At 56.2% G+C, this 25,633-nt stretch overlaps 1 protein-coding gene across 5 annotated transcripts; it reads right to left on the reverse strand.

The window, feature by feature from the left end:
- Window positions 1-3,043: 3,043 nt before the first annotated feature.
- VWCE (von Willebrand factor C and EGF domains) lies at window positions 3,044-25,565 on the reverse strand. 5 transcript variants are annotated; one of them, XM_073346912.2, is made up of 22 exons: window positions 25,194-25,565; window positions 23,117-23,230; window positions 19,729-19,823; window positions 16,497-16,591; window positions 15,911-16,000; window positions 14,780-14,908; window positions 14,090-14,206; window positions 13,825-13,941; window positions 12,548-12,676; window positions 11,813-12,210; window positions 11,629-11,722; window positions 11,263-11,345; window positions 10,730-10,823; window positions 10,151-10,236; window positions 9,455-9,572; window positions 9,051-9,136; window positions 8,641-8,737; window positions 8,055-8,137; window positions 6,924-7,014; window positions 5,726-5,808; window positions 5,013-5,103; window positions 3,044-4,385 (listed from the first exon to the last, which is right to left on the reverse strand). In XM_073346912.2, the coding sequence occupies exons 2-22, from the start codon at window positions 23,144-23,146 to the stop codon at window positions 3,886-3,888; spliced, it is 2,706 nt and encodes a 901-aa protein (XP_073203013.2). In that variant the 5' UTR covers window positions 23,147-23,230; window positions 25,194-25,565; the 3' UTR covers window positions 3,044-3,885. The 5 variants fall into 5 exon arrangements, with proteins under 5 accessions (XP_073203013.2, XP_073203012.2, XP_073203011.2 ...); XM_073346911.2 differs by lacking the exon at window positions 23,117-23,230 and having other exon boundaries at window positions 8,641-8,733; window positions 9,071-9,136; XM_073346910.2 differs by lacking the exon at window positions 23,117-23,230.
- Between the last annotated feature and the right edge of the window lie 68 nt (window positions 25,566-25,633).

Below are 25,633 nucleotides of genomic sequence, written 5' to 3' on the forward strand. Positions count from 1 at the left end.
CATTAGGTGGGTGGTGAAGCATTGGAATGCGTTACCTAGGGAGGTGGTGGAATCTCCTTCCTTAGAGGTTTTTAAGGTCAGGCTTGACAAAGCCCTGGCTGGGATGATTTAGTTGGGGTTGGTCCTGCTTTGAATAGGGGGTTGGACGAGATGACTTCCTGAGGTCCCTTCCAACCCTGATATTTTATGATTCTATGACACATGCCTGTCCTGCTATCTAGCACCCTGGAGCTGAATGGGAGCTGCTTGGTTGCCCAGTAGTCAGGGGTGGTTTCAGTTTTGGCACCTGTTATATGTCAGGTTTAACTTTCTTGAAACTGGTAGGTATAACCACCACCCTTCATTTAAGATAATAGAAACCGTTAAGCTCCTTTATAAAAATAGCAGTGGTCTCCAGCCAAAACAAAGGCACAGGAGAGTCTGCGCATGGGCAGAGGAGTTTTGCTGGGTATTGGTTGGTGGAGGACACTGTGTGAGAGAGAAGCGACAAACACACCAGAGAAGCAAGAAGAAGGCAGCAAGAAAGCTTCAGACACAGGCTGAACAAGCACTGAGCATGACCCTTTGCAAAGCCTAGAAAGAGAGGTTTTGGGCAGAGTGCTGGCTGAAAGGGCCTCAGAGCTGGGAGTACAGAAACTGTCTCCTGTTGTTTGATTTCTCCTGTACATTCTGTGTAAATAGGCAGGCTTGCATCAAAGATATCTGATTCCATCACCAATGGCTCCTCCTAATGGAAACAACCCAGACATTGACTTGCCACTCAGGTCAAAAGAGGGTAGCACCATTAGTAAGTTTTGGCTGGAGAAGGAAGATGTGGTCTTGGGACCTATATTCAGTTTTCCTCCCCCACCAGGAAGTTTGGGAGAGGGGCACTGCAGAATACCATGTTCTGTTCACCAGAGGCAATTGGAAGTGGGTCACTGAAGAAACAGGATCTCATTCAGAGTTCAGCGTGCAGCCCATTGTCCATCTTGCCCAGTGTCCTGTCTCATACAATAGCCAGTACCAGCAGAAATCCCACGCCTGCCCATGGCACAAGTCTCTTCCTGGCCTCTATTCAAGGTTGCCTTTACACCTTGAAATCACGAGGGTGTTTAGCCCTTCAACACTTTTTTAAACCCCTACTAACATCTCTCTCAGTATCCAGGTAAATGTCTGATGGACCCTTTTGGGGATCCTGCTAAACACTTGGACTCAAAGATTTACTGTGCCAGTGAGTTCCACAGGCTCCTTGTGCATGGCGCAAAAAAACCCCACATTTCACGGACACACAAATATCTCCGTGTGTGGGTCCAACGCCTGGCTACTTTCACATCAGGGACACTCACATTCTAAAACTTCCTGCTTCTTGTCCAAAGTTGATTTCTGCCTGAAAGAAACACTGAAATTCTGACCTTAAATGGATTTCATTTTCAAAATGTTGCATTTTTGCTTCAAAAATACTTTGTCAAAAAAAAGTGAAAATGTGCCCAATTTTGCTCTCTAAGAGTCTTATTTTTGAACCAAAGCAAATATTCACACTAGCTGGGATTTTTCACTCACCTGGGGTGTAATTAAACATTCACAATGTTTGTGTTAAGGCCTTGCGTTTGGGATGTTATTGGAATTTTTTCACACACCACCAGCTGGGGGCTGATATTCACCAAGGGTAAATATTGAGGGGAGTGGCTGGGAAAGGGATGCTGGCAATGCTGTGCACTGGAATGAGGCTAGTACAGTGCAGGGTAAGATGTCAAGGTTGGGTACAGTAGTAAATCTAAATCCTAGCCCAACTATAACCTTATAGCGAACCCTAACCCTAGCTCTGGCCCCAACGGATTCCAGTGTTAACCATAGAATAGCCCCAATGGACTCTAATCCTAACCCCAATCCCAACTCTGCTTCATAACCCTACAAAGAATTTGGCGATGACCAGGCTGCTGTGATGCTGACAGCACAGCCTATCATGCTGAGCTGTATTGTCTCTGTGTGTTTCCCAGTCGGTCAGTCTGTCAGTCTCTTTGTTTATAGCTTATCCGCTCATGGGGGACAGGGTCCGCCTTTCTGTTCTGTGTTTGTACAGCTCCTAGCCAAATGGGGGCTTGGCCTGTGACTGGGGCTCCTAGATACCACACAATACAAATAAACAAATAATAAATTACTCCATCCTGTGACCTGGGGTCCTGCTGGGATTGGAGTTGGAACTAGGCTGGAGATAGGGTCTAGAAGGGGAGATTGAGGTGTGGCAAGTCCAGTGAGGGTTCAGATCTCCATGTGCAGCTGATTAGTTCTTTGGGCCCAAAGTTCAGATGTGTGAGCCCAAATCCTACGTTTGTGCAGGCAGAGGGAAGACACAGGTGCCTGAGGGTGGCAGCCGCAGCCCCAGTTGCCCATCTACATAGGTGAAGAAGAGGGGACTTGCCTGTTCCACTCAGAACATCAGCAGCTGCTACGGGAAGTCAGGGGTCAATGGTCAGGTTGGATTCTGTCTGATGGTCATTCCCGAGGAAATATTTCAGACTGTGTTGACACCCAGGGGTGACAGCTGGCATTACACACTCAGTGAAATGACTTTAGTCTGGGGCGCTGGCTTGACAGGCCTGGGATCTGGAATCCTTCACCCATCGCAGAGGAATGAGCAAAGTCTATGTGAGCTGCCCATGCACGGGGGAAAAACCCTGTATAGGGCTGAGATCGTTCCTCCCAGACCACATAGAAGACACCTGCTCCCAGACATGGGGTCCCGCAAGGATCCCTCCTCTCTCCCCTCCTAGCCAGGAGCTAAGTGAAGTTGCTTGGGGAGACCAAGCCAGCAGTAGGCTCCCCGCTCTACATCCCCTTCACATCAGACACCTGCAGCCCCTCCCCTAGTGAGATCAGCCACTGCACGAAGAGCCAGATCCAGGACTGGCTGAGGAGATGGTGGTAGGAGAGGAAGAAGCTGCCACCTCCAGGCCATCACCCCACCATTAAGGGTATCAACTCTGGGGTTGCTGAGCCCACCCAGTTAGCACTCGTCCCCATGGCCAGAGCCAGCTGTAGGTGGCAGCAGGGAACACTTGGATTAGAAGGGAAAACTTTATTACTATTCACCATAGAAATGGGAGGCTGGCCCTGATGACTGATCAGATACCTGTCCATCAGGGGTAGCTTGGGAAAACCTCCCAGCAGCCCTAAGGAATCTAGGGTGGGAATTGCAAAGCAGCCCAGGGGATCCGGATGCCCAGTTGGGAACTGGGTGTTCAAATTCCTTAGGAAGTTTTGAAATCTCAGCTCTCAGATTTAAACACGAGTCTGCAAGAAGTGGCGGGAGATTTTGGGGCTGGAGCCAGGGGCTCTGGGCTTGGCTGAGGCAGGGACCACCCCAGAGGGTGGGGAGATTCACCTGTCTCAGGAGCCCTGCACAGGGATCGTCCCTTGGGACCAGGTGGGCACGTCCCACCCGATGCAGGGAGCTGCAGCATGCTCTCAGCCCTTCCCCATCTCCTCCCGCACTTTGGCTGTAAGGAGGCTGGCAGCTCACACATGCCTGGAAAATCTTGAGTCATGGTACCTCAGCTAGGCACCATGTCCTCCCAGAGCATCATGGCACCCCTCATCTCCTGAGATTGCTCAGGCAGCTGGGCCAGGGCCAAGCCGCCTCCTCTCCACCAGCATGGTGTGGAGCCTCCCACACGTTGCTCCTTCTGAGGCATCTGCTGTCCAGCGGGATCCAGGGAGGGAGCGGGCAGGGCACTGGCAGGGGAAGTGGCAGTGGTTCTTCCCATTCATGTTGCTCAGAACAACGTGACAGCTCCTTTCCCTCCCCTACCCTGCTCGATCAAGCTCATCACTCCTGCCGGCTTCCTCCTCCTCCTCACGCTGCTGTGACGGGCTGGGCACTCCCCATCCCCTCGGCAAGGGGTACTACACAGCTGGCTGGGTAGGAGTGCTTTTCTCACGCGGGGGTGGCTCCGCTCCCTCTGATGGGACCGTAGAATGCTTCTGAGGAGCAGGGACCAAGGGGGTGAGGGTCAGGAGGGCAGTTCTGGGCCCTGCAGGGGTGAGTGAAGGGGGCTGATCGGGGCTTGGAACTGCAGTCCCCGGCCCAGAGGTTTCCATCAGAACGATGGGGTGCAGAGAAGAACCCAAGGGAGCCGTACGGTATCCAAAGGACCTTGGCCCAGCTGGAGGGGGCCCAGCCGTGTTCACAGGCCCAGCATCCCAGTGGAGCGTTTTCCTTCCTGCAAGGAGCTGGCGCTCTGGGCTGGGAGAAGCAGGAGCCGGGGTACTGGGGCAGAGGCGGCAGTCACTGGCCCTGGGCTGGGCCATGGAGTTCTCTCTGGGATTGCGGGATGCGGATTTCCCAACCTCTGCGTCGTCCATGTGGACAGGGCCAAAGCTGCTCTCCCGAGGGACTGGGGTGTCTGAGGTTAATGGAGACAGGGACAACGTTAGCGCCTTCCCCGATGGCTGTGGTCCACCTGTTTGGGGCCATGGGGCCCATGGGCGGGCCAGAGTGCTGTACGGCAAGGGCCTGAGGTTAGGGAGCCCCAAGAGCCCAGGCACAAAGCCTGGATGCCCGCTCCACAGCCTGGCACTGAGCTCCCCTACACATGCCCCTCAGGCAAGGTTGGGGAGCTTGTCCTACAGGGCTACCTTAACCCCGGGGGCTCTCCCACCCCAGACAGTGGCACCCAGTTACAGCCTCACCTGGAGGCGCTGCAGTGACTGACCCCAGGGCCCCTACGGGCTGGAGGTGCCAAGGGACCCCACACATCAGGCCTGCTCTCCATGCCCCTCTAGTGGCCTTGCCACACACAGAGGTTCTGAGTCAGCTCTTGTTGATGCTGCGCGAAGGGGCCTGCTCCATAGCTCATGCAGCGGAGGATCACATTTCCGCTCCAGCCCTCCTGGCTTCGGTCCATGACAGCAACCTGTTCAGGGTCATCACCACAAGGGCAAAGCTCCCTCTGTAGGCGGGGCCGGGGGGAATGGCCCATGCCAACCTCAAGGGCACAGGGGTGGGGAGGCCAGGCATGCGGGGCTATTACCTTGGCAGGCAGGGCAGCAGGCGGCAGGAAGCGCCGAGGGTTCAGTGCAGGACTGGGCGCAGGGCCTCCTCTTGCAGCTCACCTCCCCCAACTGAGAGAGGGAGAAAAGGAAGGGGTGAGACACGACACCCCGTGAGCACCCACATTGCCCATCTCTCTGCCCGGCCAGGACAAACTACCCCAATCTGTGGGGACAGCAGGGAGCCTGCCAGCGCCTCCACACCCCCAGCAACCCGCTGGCTTTTCCTTCAGTCATGCCCAGGCCCACTGGACCCTTGTCCAAAGCAAAGGCCTGCCGCACTACAGGAGCCAAAGGGGAACTCCCAGCATCCCCTCAGCCCATATCACACCAGCCCCAGACCCCCTCCCGCTCCCCCTGTAGTGCAGCTCCCAGCGTCCCCTCAGCCCATATCACACCAGCCCTCCAAAGGGCAGCTTCCAGCACCCCCTTGGCCCATATCACACCAGCCTCCGAGAGTGCAGTTCCCAGCGTCCCCTCGGCCCATATCACACCAGCCCCCCGAGAGTGCAGTTCCCAGCAGGGCCCAGTGTCCCCTCACACCAGCCCCTGGAGGCCTCACAGGATAGACACTCATGGCAACAAAGTCCACGGGACTCTTGGATGATGCTGAGTAATGCCCATTCCCATCCTTCATCCAGTCCCCACAGAACAATCCCCAACAGCTCCCTCCCCTGAGAGGGGCACAGCTCACCTGGCAAGTGCAGTGAATGCAGGGCTCACCCTCTGGTATGAACGTCTGTCCATTCACCACCTTCCTGCCTTCGTAGTTACAATCTGCAGGGGACAGATACCCGGCCAGGGTGAGAGACAAGCTTTAACATTACAGTAACTATATAGAGATCGGATGTGAGAGTAACACACACACAGAGAGACAGAATGGAAGAAGGGGAGAGGTGGTATGGCCAAGTAGATAGCGCACAAGGCTGGGAGTCAGGACACCTGAGTTCTATTCTTGTCTCTTCTGGGTGACCTTGGGCAAGTCACTTCCCCACTCCGTGCCTCAGTTTCTCTTCTTGCCCTTTACTTGCCTTGCCTTTTTAGGGACAGTCCCTGCCCTGAAGAGGTTGTTGTGTGTATGTACAGTGCCTAGCACAATGGGGTCTGATCTCAGCTAGGGTCTCCAGGCACTGTTGTAAGCCAAACAACAACAGAAGAATCACTTCACCCAACACTGACCTGCAGCCACCTCTGAGACGAGGATGCGGCAGGTGTTTAGCAGCCTACGGCAACACTGCACAAGAGAGTATAGGACAGGAAGTGAAGCTGAATGTTGTACCTAATTCACACTGCTTGGGGAATTACCCAAAGGCAACACCCTGAACCTCACTAAAGTACAAAGGGAGTTTTCATGACCACAAGTGGTTAGGGCCTTCATTTTACAACTCACTCACAAGAAAGCACATCAGACTGCACAGTCCCCCTGGCTCTGCACTGGGACACTGGGGTCAGCGCTGACTGTAAGAGGAGAACACCCCTATCAAGCCTCCCTGATGCACTGGGAAAGCCTTCTACTGAGTAACCTACCCCACTCCCTGCAGCACAACACCCCACGTTGCTCCCTGCAGCACAGCTCCTGGCACCCTGGGGTCAGTCCTGACTGTGAGAAGAAAGCACCCTCTACTGAGCCCCCATGCCTCCCTCAGCAGCACAGCACCCCTAGTACTGCACAGGGGCATTGGGGTTAGCAATGACTCACAGAGGAGCTCTCTGGACTGAGCCCCCCAATGCAGGGCTGGCGATGACCCACCAGCATGTGAGATCTCCCATCCCAGTACTGACCACACCAGACCCCCTTCCCCTGGTGGTGAGATCAGAGGTGGTCGAAGCCCACGGTGGTATGGAAGCAGCCAGGGTAGAACTCCGGTGCTCGCCAAGGCTGTGGCGCTTACCATAACAGACAGGGCAGCATTCTCCCTCCGGGTGGAATGGATACATACAGAAGATGATACAGTCCACAGGGGAGCAAGCCACAGAGCCCAGCTGTAGGACACAGAATAGTAACACTAGGACTCTGCCTTAGCAGCAACACAAGGTAGGCAGATGACTCGGAGACTACGACTGGCAGGAGACACAGTGGGTTCCGCCTACGGCTGGTGGGAAATTCTCCTTTGAAACAAGCTTTTAAATGGGAAATTGAGTTTTCAACAAAATTAAACTTTTTGCAAGAAGCGTCCATTTTTCATCCAAAAAAATGAATATCCAAAAACCGTAATATTCTGATTAGAAACTGCTCTTGCATTGACCATAGGAGTGTTAGTTCAATTGCCTCATGTCCCCATTCTTCTCTTTGGGCTGGACTCCCTGCCTAGACTACATCTCTCATGATGCAACTGCCTCCCCTGATGCATGGGAGATGTAGTCCAACCAGGGAGCCCAACCCACAGAGGAGACTGGGAGTATGAAGCAACCGAACTACAACTCCCATGATGCACAGCGACTTCATTTTTAATTGAAATATTTCTGCTTTCCAGTTTCCATTGAAAAATTGAAATTTTCTGCATAAAACTTAGAAGAAAACAATTTTTTTCCATTTTTGTTGAAATTTTCTGCTGAGGAAAATCCCCCATTTGACAACCTAGGGAGGGCAAGCCAGACTCCCTCTGCTCTAGACCCACAGCATCCAGCCAGCCACCCTCTCCCCACCCTGAGCCATCTAGGGAGGACAATCAGCAGGACTCTCCGTGGACAGCAACAGCAAAAGTAGAATGTTTGAGTTCAAAGACAGTGCCTGACCTCAAACCTGTGTTCACCTCATTTTCCCCACAGAAGACAACCCCCATGGACCCTTTTCTGTTCCCCATGGCATCTTTCACTCACAGCCTCACCCCACTGGACTCTTCTTTCCTGGTCCAGGGACCTTGGTGCCTGCCTCCATGCTCTGCACATCTGGAGCAGCCCCAGGCCTGAAGTTGAATGTGCAGCCTTAGGCTGGACAAAGCCCCTTGGCTTAGACCCTTTGATCTAATGGACCTGAGAGACCTTTCCTAAAGACATGCTTGGAGAGAAGGTGAAGCCCTTACCAGGCAGATGCAGCTGAGGCAGGGGTCTAGGGCAGAAGGGAAGATTTCGTTGTTGTAGAAGATCCTTCCCATGTAGGTGCAGCCTTCAGGGAGGAGAGAGAAGGAAAGGCATGATCATGACACCTCTCACCAGAAAGTCAACCGCCTCCCAGGGGGCCAGGGCACACCTGGCAGAGTGGAGAGACCAGGAGCAGGGACAGAACCTGTGTGGGACACACCCAGAGCCCTCTCCACCAGAAAGGCTCAAGGGATGGAGAGAGAGCCATTCACAGCTGGGTCGCTGGTTCAAAGTCAGCCCCACACTGGTGATGACCAAAAGCTGTTCCCATCTGAGGGCTGCTTGGCCTGTAGGAGGTGGTTGGGTCTTCATGTCCCCAACAGCACTCAGTGGCCTGGCTGATGTCTGTCTGAGCAGAGAGGATGAGGGCTGGCTGGACCGTGGAGGGGGGAGCTACCCTGTCCCTGGGTTTTCAGTGATTAGTGGCTCCTCATTCCCTGGGGGTACCCTGCTGCGAGGTGCTCTTGGTGGGTTATGCTTCTCACTACAGATGGTGGCTCCCTGGGAGGGGACCCCAGGCCCCGTTACCTGCTGAGCAGTCCGGGCAGCACTGGCCAGGGATTTGAATGGGGTGAGGACATGTCTCCAAACAGTCTGTCCTCTTGCAGCTCACCGAGCCGTCTGCCTGCAAGAGAGAAGCACTTGACAGAAACTCACGGCACACACGGCCTGGCTGAGTGCCCTGCACAGCCAGCCCTGGCCCACCGATGCTGTGTGCTGGCACAGTCCACCCGATGGGGGGCTGCGCTTCAGTGCCAGGTGAGCACACACCAGGAGAGAGCTGTGGGATCCTTCTGAAGGGTTCAATGTCCATAAGGTACAGCGCTCGGCTGCCAGCCCAAGCCAGGAAAGTCTAGCGCAGGGCAGAGGGCAGAGAGGGTGGGCTGCATACTGCGAGGACAGGTAAGGAGAGTGAAGTAGAGCAGGTTCTCATTCACCTGGCAGATGCATAACTCACAGGGATCACCCGGAGACCAGATCTGTCCAATCGGAAACTCTACCCCATTGTCATCCACGAAGCAACCTGGCCAGGGAGAGAGAGTGAGAGCTTCAGAGCTGGGCTGGGGCCGATGGGAGAGATGGGGAATAGAGAGGAGGGGCAGGGAGCCCAGTGGGCAAAGCCTGAGAGGTGGCAGGCCCTGGGCAGATGAGAAGGCCTGGCACAGTAGATAATAGACACACACTCTGCCTGTGACACACACACACAGAGCCCTAGTCCTACCCACCCATGATACACACACCTTGCCCATCCCCCTGCCCATGACAAAAACACCCTGCCCGTCACACACACAGGCCCCTGCCCCTCGCTCACACATGCGCACGGCCCTGCGCAAGCTTTCACCTGATACTGATGCAGGCTCCTGGCAGGAGAAGCAGCACTGCCCCGGGGCCAGCAGCCAGTCCTGGCGGGGACATGCCAGCTCAGGACAGGGCGCGAAGGAGCACTCCACCTCGCCACCCTGGGGAAGAGACATGTCGCACACGAGCTGGAGGAAAAAGGGGGCAGGGCGGTGCCCCACGTCTCCTTCCTCTCCCTCCTCATTGTCACTGCACCCCAGGCCCTGCCAGAGCTTTCACGCAGAAGGCTCCAACCAGTGATGAGCTGCCAAAATCTTAACAACGGGTTCCCTTTTCACCCCACGAGGGGGTTGTTGCCCACCCCCGCCCCCCGGGACTCCTGCCCCATCCAACCCCCCTCTAAAGGGCTTCTAAATTTAACAACCAGTTCTAGCAAACCGGTGCGAACCAGCTCCAGCTCACCACTGGCTCCAACCAAAGCAGCCTGGCTTCAGCCCAAACTCCCTTTCCACATCCCCCCCACCGGCTCCTAGGAGAAAAGGCCCTCTTCCTGCCAGCCCCACACATTCCTACCCTGGCGTGGGCATCCCCACAGGCCGTGCCTTTCCCTGGCACCTAGGTCTAGGGTGGAGCGGCCCTTTCCCCCTGCGATGCGTGAGCAGGCACTGACCCCAGGTGGTGAGGACCCCCCTGCACTGTGCTAGGGAGCCCTGGGGGGCGGGGGAGGGCTAAGGCCTACCCGGCAGATGCAGGTGGTGCAGTTGTCTCCATCCAAGCCGAATTCGGCGCCGTGCATATATGTGCGCCCGTGGAAATCGCACGTGGCTGCAGGGGGAAAGGGATGGTTGGTACCGGGATGGCAGGAAACACGGCCAGCCGGAGCCGTCACACAATGGGACCCTGGCTTCCCAAACAGGCCCCGTGGGTGCAAGTCTCCAACTGCCTCAAACCAACCCCCAACCCGCCCACCCCAGGGTTCACACTCCCCATTTCTAGGCAGGGAAACTGAGGCACGGTGAGCTTAAGCAACTTGCCCAAGTTCCCCCAGCTGGGTAGAGACCTCAGGAGGCCAGACTTATCATCCCATGCTCTGACCAGTAGGCCATGCTGCCTTATCACTGACCACACACTCTCTGTGTAGTCATTGTTGCCCCATCACTGAAGCAGTCACTGGGCTCCACCTCCCCAAATCCTCCTCCTCCCTGATATACAAGACCCATTGGCCCAGCCGATGGGGCACCCCTCTCGCACCAGGAACTCCGCATAGCCTCCAGAACTGGGGGGTCAGAGGGACCAGTGCAGCTGCTGAGGGACCCACCTGGCTGGCAGGAGCAGCAGTCGGCCTGGGCAGGGCTGGGGCAGGGGCCCGGGCCCGGAGGGCACTCAGGGGAGATGCAGGACACATTGCCGGCCTGGAAGAGAGAGAAACCAAAGGGAATGCCAGGGACGGATCCAGGGCCCCGTGCCGACGTGGTACTGAGCAGCTCTCCCCTCCTCTGGGTGTTCATTTAAACTCATGTCCAACCCCGCACGGAGGGGGCCATGTCGCCATGTCTGATCCCCCCGCCAAGGGGCCACATCTCCGCCCCTGCCCACCAGCTAAGGGGCCATGTCTCTGTCCCTAAACCCAGCTGAGAGGCCACGTCACCTTGGCCACTATCTCTAATCAGTCAACTGGACAGTGACCTCACTAAGCCTCTGGCTCCCCGCTTCCCTGGGCACCGATGTCACAAGCTCCTTGGGGGACAAGCTCCTTGGGGAATCCCCTCCAGCCGAGTCTGGGTAACAAGCTCACATCATTCCCCAGAGACCCCAGAGGTGCCTGGATCCCCTAGCCAGTGCCACGCTCACCAGGCACATGCAGACTGTGCAATTCCCGTCAGCCACAGAGAACACATCCCCCTCGGCCCGGGCGACCCCCTCGTGCCAACAGCCTGCGAGAGACGGGAAAGCAAGGGCAGCGTGAGGCTATGGGGCATGGGCCTGGGCTCGCCGCTCCACTTGCGGGAGATATCATGAGTCTGCCCACCATGCCCTCAGGGCCACAGCTCAGCTGGGCACCCACACAGACCGCCAAGAAGCGGCCGTACAGCCCAGCCAGCTGGGCACCACCCACACCTGGGACAGGAACCAGCAGGGACTGAACCATCCAGGCTCCGGTGACCCCAACAGACCCCGTGGGCCTGAACCAGAGAGGCTAGGGGGTGCGAGTCTCACCTGTGCAGCTGGGGCAGCAACCCCTGTCCTTTGGGGGCAGCGGGTGAGAACAGGCAATCCAGCAGCTCTCCGCCTCACACACCACTTGGCCCCCCTGCAATGGGACAGGCTAGTTAGCAGGGGACTGTCCAGAGCGCAGCCGGGGGAGCCGGGGGAGCCGGGGAGCCGGAGGGAGGGTACGTACCTCGCAGGCACACTGCAGGCACCCAGGTTCCATCCAATGGCTGCTGTGCTCCCGCAGTGCCCCCTGGTGCCAGCAAGGGGGAGGCGAGGTGGTGAGGGCGGGCGGCAGAGAAGCAGAAGGACGAGGCGAGGGCACCAGGACTGCCCCTTGGAACAGCGATGGTGGCAATGGCGAGAACGCACCAGGGGCAGCAGTGACAGCCGGGAGCAAGGGGGATATGTGTGGTGGGGCAGTCAGAAAGGAAGGGGGCCGGGGGCTGGGGGCAGGAGCTTGGGAAGGAGGGGAGGCCCTGGGGGCCAGCAGGGGTCCCCCAGAGTCGGGAGGGAGCAGCAGCAGAGTTGGGGGGTGCTGCAGGGACTGCAGGATGGGAGACGGGGCCGGGATGGTTTTCAGGAAACCTGGAAGGAAACACAACACGGAGCTCTTTGGGGAGAGCCAGGGCAGCTGGGCGGGGCCCAGGGACTGGTGCGGGACATGTCGAGAAGACACTACTAGGCCCAGGGATGCCAGCTCTGCCTGTGCTGCAGGGCACAGAGTCCAGCTCTCCGGACCCACAGCCCCTGTCATGGACAACCTCCCCGTGCCACGAATCGTGACCATAGCTGGAACACAGGGCCCGACCCTCGCTCCCTCTCCACTCTGCCAATGGGAAGAGCCCCCTCCCCACAACAGGGGACCGTGGGCAAGCTTGCGCCCCTCCCCCCCGACAGGCATGGGAGTGGGGCCCATCCTTACCTTCACAGGACACCCTGTCCCCGCTGAGCCGGTAGCCAGGGTGGCAGGTGCACAGGAAGCTGCCTGGCGTGTTGTGGCAGGCGTGCTGGCAGGGGCGCCTCTCACTGGGCCGTCGGCACTCATTGACATCTGGGAGTGGCAGAGCCAGGCGTCAGTGCCTGGCAGCAGCACCAGCTGCGAGGGAGAGCAGGGGACCCGGGGGCTGTCCTTGCTCACTGGGTCTGGGCAGGAGCCAGGTGGAGCCCTTCCCCACACAGGCTGGGACTGGGGAGATGGCCAGGCCTGGGCATTCACCACCAGCCCAGCCTGTCTGCCCACTCACCAGGAGCCCCCAAAGCCGGGCACCCCAGCGCCACGCGCTGATATCTCAGGCCCGTCTGGAGATGGCCCTCAGCCAGGCCAAGGGGCAGAGTCAGCCTGGGGTGACCCCAGAGACTGACAGTGGGGGGCACCTCACACTGGACCTCGGGGGAAAGCAAGGCCTTTTCTGGTCCTTTTCGGAGCTACCCTGGCTCTGAAAAGGCACCATGAAGGGATTCAGACTGTGAGCTCCATGGGGCAGAGCCCATCTCCTTGCTCTGGGTCTGTCCTGCCCCCAGCCCCACGGAAGCCTGGTCTAGGAGTTAGACTGCTGGCTGCTACCACAACACAAATCGTCAATAATAGATGACCCCAAGGCCTCATTCCCTCTCCTCCCGCAGCAGGGTGAGCTGGGTGGGACAACGCTCAAGTCACTGCAGTGACACAGGGCCGTATGGCGGGGAACGGGACAGGAATAGGCCAGGGAGGACGCCTGCTCGGTTCACTAAAGAGGGAGACAGCGGAACCTTAACTGCCAGGATTCCCCCTTCTGTATCAGGGAGAAGCCAGAACAATCTCAGCCAAAGGGGCCATTTTCCCCGTTCCTCCTGAATGCTCCCACCTCATGGGGCTGGGCTGAACATCTGCTCGGCTGCTACCTAGTGGCTCCAATGCACCGAGGGCCTGATCTTTGCTCTGGCCACTGAGCCCTCCCACTCCTAGGTACTTTGCCATGGCCATGAGGAAACCCCTTCACCCCTCAGTGTCTCTGCTGCCCCACTGGTGGTAGTGTGGGGATACCAGCATGCAGCTCTTCCCCAACCTGGGGGAGTATCACTGACTGGGCAGCACTCTGGAACCAAAGCCTTACTGGAGGTGGGGGTCTGAGAAGGGGCAGGGCTGGGTGGGGAGGGAGGAGGGGCTTCTCAGGAGGGATGGGGAGGGCCAGATCAGCAGGAGGAGGAGGAGGCACTCACCCAGGCAGGAGTGCTGGTTGCTGTGCAGGTGGTAGCCGGGGCGACAGAAGCACCGATAGCTGCCGATGCTGTTCTTGCACCGGTGCTGGCACGGGGTGGCCAGACACTCGTCTGTATCTGGAAGAGGAAAGGATGAGACAGCCGCTCCCCACAACTCCCCAGAGCTCCCACCACCCTCCCTACACACACCAGTACCAGCCACTCGGCCCAGTCCCCACCTTTCTCTCTGATCCCTCGTTCTGCGCCCTGAAGCCCAGGGACTCACCCTGGCAGCTGTGCCGGTTGGCGGAGAGCCGCATGCCTGGGCCACACTCACACACAAAGCCTCCCTCGGTGTTGACGCACAGTCCCTCACAGGAGGCGCTCAGGCACTCGTCGATGTCTAGGAGAGAGACAGGGCCACCTGGCAGAGGGGTCTAGAGAGGAGAGGGCACCTGGCCACTCCCATGGACACACCCAGTCCCATGGGTGGACACTCCCATGGACTCCCAGTCCTGTGTACGGCTGAGGGAACATGGCACTCCAGCGGGGATGCTAAGGGAGCCCATAGATCAGCTGTAAGGAGAAAGTGGCACTCCTGTCCCAGCCAGCAGATCCAGCCTTTCCTGGGGAGAATCAGGCAGGGATGGGGGAGCTCTCTGGGCGAGGAGCTCATGCCCTGACTGGGTCATCGTCAGCGGGGATTGAACTTGGGACCAATGGATGGGACAAGCCTCTAATGCCAGAGGGAAAATACCCAGCTCTGCTAGCCGAGACTAAAGCAGGCTCATCCACCTCTGTCTGTGGCCCGGTCACTACACCCCAGGTGGGTGCAGGTCGCCCTCTGCCACCCTGGCATGCCGTGCGTGGCTGCATTGCTGCTCATGCCAGCTGGCACTCAGACCCCTCCGCTCACAGTCCTCCTGGGCTCTGATCGGGGCTCAGCCCGACAGTGGGTGGCCTGGCGAGTGCTCACCCGTACAGCGCACGCCGTTGGCCGTCTCCGCCATGGAGAAACCCAGCGGGCAGACACGGGCCACCTCCTGGCAGCCACCATGGTTACAGGCAAGGTCACAGCCGTACTCCCCGCAGGCACTGGGCGGATCTGAAACACACACGGCAGCAGGCTGAGGGTCCAGTCAGGATCGCGGGGGGCAGCAGAGACCCAGGGAGGCGAGATCAATGCTGCAGCATGAGGGTCACTGGGCACAGGGAGCTCCAGTGTCACCCTGCCCATGGAGAAGATGGGCTCAGGCCTACCCTGGCCTCAGCTGCAGTTAATAGAAAGTGGAAGCTGCTGGATCTGGACAGTCCTCTGGTCCCCACTGGCTCTCCATGAGCATGCTGCATGGTGGCACCACCCGGAGACCGGGCCTGGGCTTCACAGGTGACTCTCTTCTAGGACCTCCTCTGGGTGAGCGGGTGTCCTCTGCACACCCAGCTCTCTGTCCCCGAGCTACGAGCCAGCTCCGGCTCCCCAGCCACTCCCCACCACCCCACCCACGTTCTTCCTTAGACTCCCAGTCAGCTGGGTCCTCCCCTGGCAGATGGCCCCTCACTGTACCTGCCCGCACCTCTGTTTGTCTTGGCTCGTTGAGACAGGCACCGCGATTGGAGCAGGGTTTGGCAACTGCCCTGGGAGCCCGCTGCCTGCACTACGTACTGACAACACCGGCGCAGAAACCCACTGACAGCCACGCCGCTGCCTGCAGCCCCTTGCCGGGTCACAGCTTCCCAGCGCCACTCTGAGGCCCCCCGCTACTCCCAGCACATAGTGCTTTGTGGAGTCTCCAGCCATTGGGACCCAGCCCTCACTCCCTCACTGGAGATGGGCAGCCCTGGGCTCTGATTCCAAAGGGGAGCTGGGAACTGCAGCCTGGCAGCAGGGCCGCCGCTTGTGGCTCTCTGCCCTGGGGACAGGCCAGTCTATGCCATCATTGCTGCAGCCCCTCACACAGGCACCATGTTACCACTCAACTGCATGGATGGCTCAGCCTCACAAGGCCTCCCAGCCCCCCGGTTTTAGCCCTAGACAGTGCCCTTCTCCTATGAATGGCTCTGGCTGCAGATAAAGGGCCACAAGCATTCAGCGAGGGGATCTGGTTACCTGGGCAGGTGATGCCCTGCTCTCCGTCCCGGCAGGAGCAGACGTTGGGGGCGATGCACCAGCCACTGCCACAGCCAAAGGAGCAGAGTGCTGTGGGAGAGGGTCCAGGAGAGATGCCAGTCAGGACAGAGGGACCCCACTGTGACATCTCCACCCTGGGCAGCAGCTTACACACCCAGCCTGGCATGGGCCAATGGGGAAAGCAGGCACTGCCTGGAAAGAGCCCCTCAACCCCCTGCTGGACAGACAGACTGCAGATCCCATGGGAGAGCATTGGCCGCTGGCGACAGGGAATGGTGGGGACACATGAAGGAAGCAGTCGGGGGACGGGGAATGGATCTCTTGTGGAAGCGGGTGAATACGGCCCCCTCTCGGTGATGGGAGGAGGGATAGGAGCCATGATGGGCGTTTCTCCCATGGGTGGCCTGGTCAGTGGTTGCTATTACCGCCCCCCACCCTTCCCCAGGGTGCCATTCTGCCATGGAGAGGCAGAGTACCGGGCACCTGGGGGCCGATAGGGGAAGCGCAGTCTGTGCTGCAGGTACCAGGTGGGGGTGGTGGGTCATGGAGGGCACAGGATACTCACGCAGAGTGCACTGCCCGCTGGCTGGGGATGGCATCCACCCGGGGCAGCATCCACTCCCGAAGCCCGAGAGGCAAACATGCGGCCCCACACGGTGCCTGGGAAGGAGAGAAACATGAGATTCTCTGGGTCAGGACTTCAGGATGGTGAGAGTGGCCCCAGAACAAAGGTTCAGGGAGTATATACGGCAGCGTGGGAAGGACCAGCTGCCCCCACCTCTCCTCCTGCTGCAGATGCAGGGATGGCCCCTCTGGGCAGAGACCCAACTAAGGCCCCATGGGGGTTAGCACCAGTCAGCAGGATGCAGGCCTGGGGCTGCTTGGCTTTCCATGTTCCCTGGAGCCCTTGCTTTCCTGAGGCTGTGACTCCACCAGGGCCCCACTGGGAGCTGCCTCTAGGAGACCAAGAGTGTGAGCTCTATGCTGGGGAACAGGGTCCTGGGACTGACATCCCCTCTGCTCCCAACAGGAACTGCTGGGGGAAGGGCAGCCCAGGATTCCCTCATCCTTCTCCCTGCCCTGGCAGGAAGCAACAGTGCAGCGACACACATCACAGAGCAAAAACCTGGAGTGTGACCCAGACCCAAACACATGCAGGCAGACAGATGGTGGGTAACACACACACACACACAGAGCGAAGGCCTGGTGTGTGACCTAGACAGACAAGCAAAGGGGAAAGGCACAGACAGACCCACAGGGAGACAAGACACTGAGAGGGACAGACAGACACACACAGGACGCAGTGAGGCATGGCGATCACACATGGGCAGACAGACGCAGGAAGATTGAGCTTTCTACACACACACCCGGCGCAAAGGCCAGGAGTGTGCCCCGGACAGACAGACGGATGGGAAGGGCAGAGCCCGCCCCTGGCCAGACACACACAGAGAGAAAAAGGGCCCGAGCCTTGCACACACAGGACAGTCCTGTGGACAGCAGGGGGTCCTGCTTCGAGCAGGGGGTTGGACTAGATGACCTTCAGGGGTCCCTTCCAACCCTGATATTCTATGATTCTATGACAGGCGCCGGGCAGCGAGATAGAGCCAGGCGCAGCGCTCCCACGCTGACACGCCCCGCGCACGGACACACGCCCAGGGGGCAGCCGGACACGAGGCACGGGGCTCACACAGCGGCGTGCGGAACAGACGGACCCCGAGATCCCCCCTCCCGCGGGGGTGGTGGCACAGCCAGACCCAGGCGTTGGGGCCACGCTCCGCTGCCTGGCTTGACCTCCGCGGCACCGGGCGGCTCCCGCCGCCTTGCCGGGTGCCTGGGACTTGGCTGCCCCCGGCATGGGGGCTGGGGTCGGTACCTGTCCGCGGCAAAGCTGGGCGCCTTCTTCCTGCCGGGATAGGCTCTGCCCGGGCTGCCCGGGAGGACCAGGGACACACAGGCAGCCCCCAGGAGCAGCCCGGCCAACATGACAGGCGTCTCCCGTCCGGAGCCCCTTCCTTCCTCCCGCCCAGGGCTACCGCATGCTGGCCGCCCCGGGCCCTCTCCTCCTCCCCGGCGGGCTGGGGACGCTCCACGAGCTGGGGAAGGGGGGGACCCCCGCGCACCGATGCGCCACCCGCAGGGCGCAGCTCTCCGGTCCCCCCAGCAGCGGGCGTGTGAGAGCGAGCGCCGGAGCGAGCTTCCCCCTCCCCACGGCGGGCAGAGGCACCGCACCGGGGGAGCAGCAGGAGTGGGAGGGTCCAAGCACAGCCGCCCTGTCGCTGGCAGGCGTGGCGGGGGGAGGCGCAGCACCCCCTCGTCCCCTTTCCCACATCTGGCAAGGCTGGCTCCGGCTTCCCTTCCCCTCCCCTCCCCCTGGGCCGCTTGCCCAGCCCTGCCTGCACGAGATACTCGGCTCCAGGCCAGGCGCCCGTCGGGGCTGAGCCAGCTAGGTGTGGGCTGCGGGCGGAGCGGGCACTGATCGGGCCCCAGGCAGGCACGGGCCAGGGTTTCCCCCCCCACCCCCCAGTCTGGCAGCATGTGGCCTGACTTACACCTGTGTAAACGGGGGCTGCTGCAGTAAAACGAGGGGAGGGACCGCTTCACCTGACCCTCCTCTTCCTCTCGTAGGCACTCCCCCACCCCACCAGCAGCCTGAACCTCTGGGCCCAGGAGCCCCAACACACCCATCTCCGCAGCTGTGAGACTGGTGTTAATGGAGCCTGGCACTTGGGGTCACAGCACCACTTGAGTTTGGCCCAGCCAGGTCCCCAGCTCCTCTGCCTGTGATAAAGCAGGCACACAATGTTTCCAGCTCAGGCAGCCAGGATTGTTATTAGTGTAAGGGGAGGGTTGGGATCAGGGACCCACTGTGCCAGGCACTGCCCAGACACACACCAAGAGACAGGCCCTGCTCGGCTGAGATCAGGGCCCTTTTGTGTGGGGAGCTACCCCCAAGAACTTGCAGTCCAGTGTTGCAAACTCTTTGGGTTATTTCTACCTCCAAGCCTCTTTCTTCAAGACATTTACTCTCTCTCATCTGTGCTTTTAGTCCTGCTTTTATCTGCACTGTTTCTTTTCCTGCCTCTGACCTACTCTATCTCCATTCCTTACCTCTTTTTGCTTGCCTTTTTCCCCTCCCCACGATGCAGGGAAGGTCACTTGATTTGTATTATTGGAGCAAAGTTCTCAGCTGTGATCATGTCCTTGTGGTGCTGGGCACTGTACAGACAGTGAAAGACAGTCCCTGCAGCACTAACATCCGAAACAGACCAGACAGCGGGTGAGAGGGGAAACAGGCAGACACAAGTGACTGGGGCAAGGGGCTACAGTTGATCAGTGCCAAAGGCGGGATTAGAACCCAGATCGCCTGAGTCCTTCCCCCCTGCCTTGCAGTGAGTGGGTGATGGAATTTAAGATCTCCTCCTAAACACTGGGTCCAACAGTCTTGTTTCTATAACTAATCCCTGCCTGGGATTCCAGCTAGGGAAATTAGGCCCATAGTACAATAGGTGATTACACCTAGCTCTGGGGAGAGATTTGGAAGGACCTAGAGAGCTCTGCAAGGGGATACATTGAAACCAGAGCCCTGCTAGCATTCTGCACTGGGATGAAGGATTCTGCAGCATTTGAGTGTGCATGACTGCACAGCTGCCCTGCGAGACCCCCGAGCTGGCCCCCTCTCCTCCGCATGGGTCAGAGAGCAGGTCAGCCCCAGTGAGCTATAAATAGAAACTGACATTGTCCATTGAACTGCTCAGCTAGAGATCACACAACTACATAGGGGGAAATGCTGCACCCACCTCTGAAATGCAGCCACCTCTGGAGTGAAATGGGGCAGCTGTTTAACAGCAACACTGCACAACAGGTTGGGACAAGAAGTGAAGGATCTTGGAACCTGTTGACACAGCAGAGAAAATTTAGGGAGCAGCCCAACTGGAAAATGGCCAGAGAACTGGGATTAACACACCCCTGACCATGCAAACCGCACAGCAGGACTGTCAGCAAGCACAAGCAGATGGACGGTCAGTGTTCTCCTGTTTATATTCCAGTAGCACCTCGAGACCCAACTGAGATTTGGACCGCATTGCACTAGACACTGTACGCATCATACAGAATAGTGCCTGCCTGGCAGCCCTTGCAGCCTAAACTGACCAGGCGGATAAGCTCAGTGGTTTGAGCATTGGCCTGCTAAACCCAGGGTTGTGAGTTCAATTCTTGAGGGGGCCATTTAGGGATCTAGGGCAAAAATTAGGTATTGGCCCTGCTTTGAGCAGGGGGTTGGACTAGATGATAGTCCTGAGGTCCCTTCCAACCCTGGTATTCTATGATTCTATGACAAGACACAGGGTGGGAGGAGAGGAAGGGTTATTACTCCCATAAAGATGGGGAACTGAGGCACAGTGACTTGCCCAAGCTCACACAGGGAATAAATGGCAGAGCTGGGAACTGACCCCACATCTTGCGAGTCTCAGTCCACTGCCCTATCCACTGGGACCCCCTAAAATGGCACCCCCTGTTCCCCCTAAGCTGTGTGCAGGTGTGTGCGCACACAGATCTTAAACCCCGCATGCGCTTCAGGGACAGCTTTCTTTTTTTTTTTTTTTTGCTTTGGTGGCAGCATCTGGATTTTGCTGGACTGTCTCCCATCCAAGTGCTGACTGGCCTTGACCCTGCTTAGCTTATAAGAGCCAACAGAACACACAGGAGCCTAAGAGTTCAGTCCAATACAGGCCCTGAACAGCATGTCAGGGAGATGCAGCATCCACACAAGAACCCATTCTTGTTTTGAATGGTGCTTTCTACAGTTAGTCGTTGCTCAGCTGTGCAGAATCTCTCTCTCTCTATAACAGGTGTGGCCAGCACAATGGGGCTTGGTCCCTAAGTGCCACTGCAATAAAACTGTTACTAAGGATAAACACTACTTAGCAAGCAAGCTGCTGAGTTCCTCCAGAATTCATTCCTACAAGTGACCTGTCAAGGAAACTCTTAATGGGGCTTTTGCCCTTTTCTAGCTTGTTTGCGATGGATAAAGGCCTGAAATTCTTCCTCATTGCCACTGGGTTTTGCACTAGAAATTCACATCTTGTCTCCCCTGGAAGACTCTATGGATCACTGAATAACAGGGTGGTTGGACAACATCACAGGTACAAAGGATGTGACAATTGTGTAAGGGGTTTTTTATTTATTTATTCAGGCTGTTTAAAGCTCTATTTAATTCAATTGCCCTGCAAATATCTGGGCGAAAAGATAATTCAGTCCAATAAGAATTCAAAACAAACAGGCAACACAAAACTCCTTTCAGGCCCTCTTCTCACCATAAAACATAAAGGGCAAAAGCCCGAGTTTTATTACCCCTCCCCCTTTAATGAGTAATACATGGAGGATTTGGGGCCTGATCCAAAGCCCAGTGGTTGAGTTCTATTGAGTACAATGTCTCATAGAGAGCAGCATTTTGCAGCGTAAGGCACATCGCCTCATTTGTGTGCACATAAAAATCTGTCAAAAGAAAAGGAGTACTTGTGGCACGTTAGAGACTAACACATTTATTTGAGCTTAAGCTTTCGTGAGCTACAGCTCACTTTATCGGATGCATGCCATCTGATGAAGTGAGGTGTAGCTCACGAAAGCTTATGCTCAAATAAATTTGTTAGTCTCTAAGGTGCCACAAGTACTCCTTTTCTTTTTGTGGATACAGACTAACACGGCTGCTACTCTGAAAGATCTGTCAGTTATCCTTCAGTGACTCAGTTTTCATTAAAATAAAGGGGAAGTGACCAGCTATTGTTGCAAAGAAAACCTCCAAACAATGATCTGTGCATAACTGATGCAGCCATAAGTGCCTGAGTTTGCAGAGAGCCTGAAACAAGTGCTCTGAGATGTGACTGCTTCCGTCATTTCAAAAGGCACTCACTCAGATGCTACTAATGATGCTTTAAATGTCAATATCACTAATTCACTGCTTAAAGCACTTAAGGAAGGAAAGGAAGCATCACATTAACATCAACAGCAATGTTTCACAATGCACAGAGAGTGCATGCATTGAAGATGCATGCATTAAGATGTGTAGCTAAGATGTATGGCAGAGCTGAAGTGGGGCCACAACTGGTTTTATTTTCCTAACGGGGTGGAGGGCCTCAGTTCCAGTCATTTAAGAAACTACAGAAATGATCTTACCCCAAGCAACATGCATAGCAACCATGAAGAAAACAGGTCAAAAGCCACCATGGGGAGGGAAATGTAATGATCAAAAGCCAGAGATAATAAAACAAAAACAAAAAAAACAAGCTGAGAGCAACCTGACTGTCTAGGCACAGAATCCAGACTCAGACTTTTCAAAGGGTCATGGTCCACTTTTTTCTGTCCCTAAACATAGTTTTTCTAAATAAAGACATTTCCCAATATGGGCTTTTTAATAGTAGATTCTTCAAAGACACAGTGGCAGGGCAGATCTGGCTGAACATTTCAGATTTGTAAAACCAAACCTGCAAGCTTTTATAGAAACTTGTGTTTCAGAAACACCACCTATGTCTGTGTCTGCTCATCAATCGTGGTTAGGTGATATGCACATGGGCTTTTTAAATGGAGATTCTATTTTGAGGGGCCTATTCGGGGGGTTACTCATTCATATTAGAGTAGAGCCCAAAGGCCTCAGCCAAGATCAGTACCCCATTGTGCTACGAAGCAGTAATTGTATAGCTACACTAGATAGGGCCTGGTCTCTGGGCAAACACTATGCACGTGGCTCACTGTTCAGAGGCACAAGAATCTGCTGACCTAACAGATCTAGGGGAGTGGTTCCTTTCTGCCCACTGCTGCAGAGCCAAGAAACTGCACCTTGTTCCTCCAGGCTCAAGCGCCTCTGTTGGGTAACTGGGGACAGCTCCTGCTATGTAATCAACTCTTTGTGAGTGTATAAGTGATCAGGAATGGTTAATCCCACTCTCAGACAGCCTGGATCCCAGCCAAGGTGCATTAAAGGGGGCAAGTGGAGTGAGGTAGCAGGTTCTAAACCACTGCAGGAGATGGACTATCAGAATAGACAGGAACAAAGATCTGATGAGTTTGCCATCACTTATAGCCACCAGAGTAGATAGGACCAAGAGTCTGATGCAGTGTGGCACCAGATCGGATACCAGACTAGAAAGGATCGCTGGTCTAATCCAGAGTGGTGAGAGCCAGAATACCAACCTGGAGGGGATAAGCAGGTTGAACTAGCATGGAGGACTCCTGTGTTCCAAAGAGTCACTTTATAATATTAGAGATACCAGGTGGGTGAGGTAACATCTTTTATTGGACCATCTTCTGTTGGTGAAAGAGAAACTTTTGAGCTTCTTCAGGGCTGGGAAAGGTACTCAGTGTCACAGCTAAATACAAGGTGGGACAGATTGTTTAGCACAAGGACATGGGCGGCGGGTATTGTAGGCAAGGGTTAGCTGTGCCTTCCCAAACAGCCTAGCGTGGCCCTGCCCACACTCTGCCCCCAAGCCAGGCCCCCTCCTGCAGTTCCCGCTCTGCCTTGGCTGACCTGCCTCCAGCAGGGAGTCAGGAGGGCTGGTGCTATTGTGGCTGCGCTGCCTGGCCTCCCGGAGCTGGCCGTGGCGCCCGGAGCACCGGGGCTGGAGGTGGTGCCACCTGGAGAACCAGGCCTGGCGCCTCACCTCCCCAGCAGCCCGGCACTGGGGCTGCCGTGGGGGTTCTCTTGGCTCCTGGGGAGGGGGGGAGGGAGGCAGAAGAGGAGGGGCCAAGGGCTAGCCTCCCCAAACAGCCGGGTCACTGGCCACCCACGCACAAGAAGTTATTACAAAGGACCATTCAAGGTGAAGTCAGCAGTTAACACCTCTGCAGTTATAGGACAAAAATGGGAGATAGTGAGTTACAGATTGTCGTAATGAGCCATAAAGCCAGTGTCTTTATTGAGTCCATGATTTTTAGCATCTAGCAAAGTTATAAATGTATGCTCCCAGGCTCATCCTTCAAAGGCGTCGTGAAAATTTCCTTTGAGGGTGAGAACAGAGGGGTCAGCTATGGAGAGACCACTTTATGAAAAGCGTTCACCGAGGGGAGAGATAGTGTTTGCCAAAGGGAGAGATTGTGTTTTTGTCTTTTATCGTTTTTCTGTGGAGTTCACGCGTGAGAGAGTTATATGGATTAGGATAACATCTATAGTGCCAGAAGAGATCACGGTCCCAAAGTACAGAGTGCTGCACGTACTCATAGTAAGAGAGTCCCTGCCCACACTCTAATAGCAAAGACAGACAAATGGAGAAAGGAAAGATCATTATCCCCATTTTACAGGCAGGGAATGAAGACCCAGAGAGACTAAGTAAGTGGGCTGTGGTTACATGGGCAGTCAGTGAAGTGGAACCCAGAGCTGCCAAGCCCCAGCTAGTGCTGTAACCACTAGACAATCCTGCCCTCTGCAGAATCACTTTTGCCCAGTGGATTGTTTCATTAGCTCAGGGAAGAAACACTGGCTACTCTGCTGCCTGACACACATGCCTCCAGAACTGCTGTCACCCATTTCCCATGGGAGATGCTAACAGCAGGGTCCCTGGCCTCACACTCCTGCCAGTGTGCAGAAAGGTACTGGAGCATAATAGGCCAGCTGAGCTGCTCAGAGTTTATTCTTTATTTTATTCACAAGCAAAGAGACTGGAGGGAGATGGGCTGCTGTGAAATCAGTTCAGTTTGATAGATAAAGCTATTATCTCAGCCACATGGGGACCTAGACGAAGGTACTGGGGTGAATCCATAGAGGAGACAATGCAAAGTGAGCCAGGACTATGTTAGGGCAGGAGTTCTGGCACCTTCTCTGAAGCATCTGCTGCTGGCCAATGTCAGAGAGAGGAACACTGGTCTCGATGGACCACAGGTCTGAGCCAATCTGATGATCTCAGTGTTCCTAATCGCAGAGATATTTACACTTGCTCATGCTACTGGGAATTGTTGGCAGAGCTTCCAACCTGGAGGGGACAGCCTTTTCAGGCATCTCATCATGGGAACACACTGCTCCTCTGCCCCACTGGCAGCAGACTGAACCCAAGAAATTCATCCCACACAGCTTGGCATGAGACAGCCAGAACAGCAAACCAAGAAGCAGGGCAAGGTGGGAAGCCCCTTAATAGGTACAAAAAGGTAATTGTGAAGCTGTCCTTTTAATTCTATAAAAAATCCAGGGATTCATTGTCAAGATCATTCCCATAGTAACTTTAACACTGCTCTACAGAGGGGATGGACACATTCTAGAAAGGTCTCCAAGTCTTACCTTTTCCTTGAGTATTTGGGTAACGTTGGAGCACCATATGCTTAGGTACATGCCTAGATCTGTAAGAGGAGCATGCCTCTTCAGTAATGCCTTCAAAAACACTCTGCAAGAGGCAAAGCCCACAATCATCAGTACAGAGACAAGTCTTTAAAGTGTGCACACAGAAGAATGCATCTGGGAAAGGTTCTCTCCTCCTCCCCCAGAAACTGATCGATCCACTCAGCTGTTCAGCTCTGTCCAACTCCCCCTGCAGACTGTGTGTGAGCTGAGACAAGCAGGGGAAAGTTTAAGCCCAAAGGATTGTTTCTGGACAACGGTCAAAGCAATGGAGAACAGGGATGTGGAGTGAGAGTTCCCTGTGGAGCATAGCAGGGACATGGCTCCTGTAGCAATGGCCCACAGCCCTATAAATCAGCCCCATGGCAGAACAAAGGGACAAG

The sequence above is a fragment of the Lepidochelys kempii genome, chromosome 6 (genome assembly GCF_965140285.1).
Source record: "Lepidochelys kempii isolate rLepKem1 chromosome 6, rLepKem1.hap1, whole genome shotgun sequence".
Taxonomy (NCBI): Eukaryota; Metazoa; Chordata; order Testudines; family Cheloniidae; genus Lepidochelys; species Lepidochelys kempii.